Here is a 515-nt window from a genome sequence, read left to right as displayed (position 1 = left end):
TTGGCCTTCCTTTACCTTGGGTACCCGGCCCTTACCTGCTGCAGCACAAGGTCAGCCCAGGCATTGTCTGACCCAGCCCCAAACCTGCCAGCAGGGCTCAATCTGCAAAAATAGGTTATGTGTGGATTTGCACTGGCATCATGTGTCTGTAGCAATCAGTCTTTTGTGAGGTCGGATGTTGGGATTTTAATAAAAATTTGGAAAAGTGACAGCCTGATTTACTCAGGGGGACATCTGCATGGCCCGGCCCAGCCCCAAGCAGGAGCTGCCTTCAGGAGGAGTCGGTTCCTGGCAGAGCCTGTGCCACCTCAGCGGGAGGGAGCCAGGGGTCCCACGAGGACTGGCTGAGGGCCACCAATGTCACTGAGATGGCATTGCCTGGGAGCTGCCTGCGTTTCGCAGGGGGCGATGCCGAGGGCTGCTGCCAGCCTGGCACAAGCAAGTCTGTGGCTCCTGAAGACTGCCCCGCCCACACCAAGACGGGCGCAGACGCTCAGGCCAGGGCTTTGCGGAGC

At 59.0% G+C, this 515-nt stretch overlaps 1 protein-coding gene across 1 annotated transcript in view; it reads left to right on the top strand.

Annotated features, from left to right (window-relative positions):
- Positions 1 to 408: 408 nt before the first annotated feature.
- Positions 409 to 515, top strand: part of LOC104497967 (suppressor APC domain-containing protein 2-like) — a gene marked incomplete at its 3' end in the record, with an annotated part of 5,306 nt that continues 5,199 nt past the window's right edge. Inside the window, exon 1 of the mRNA XM_010141279.1 lies at positions 409 to 442. Coding sequence (XP_010139581.1) covers positions 409 to 442 — 34 coding nt within the window. The remainder of the gene's footprint in view (positions 443 to 515) is intronic.

The sequence above is a fragment of the Buceros rhinoceros genome, unplaced genomic scaffold, assembly GCF_000710305.1.
Source record: "Buceros rhinoceros silvestris isolate BGI_N320 unplaced genomic scaffold, ASM71030v1 scaffold36938, whole genome shotgun sequence".
NCBI lineage: Eukaryota > Metazoa > Chordata > Aves > Bucerotiformes > Bucerotidae > Buceros > Buceros rhinoceros.
Note: the sequence above shows the minus strand (reverse complement) of the source record. Positions and strands in the feature narration are given on the sequence as shown.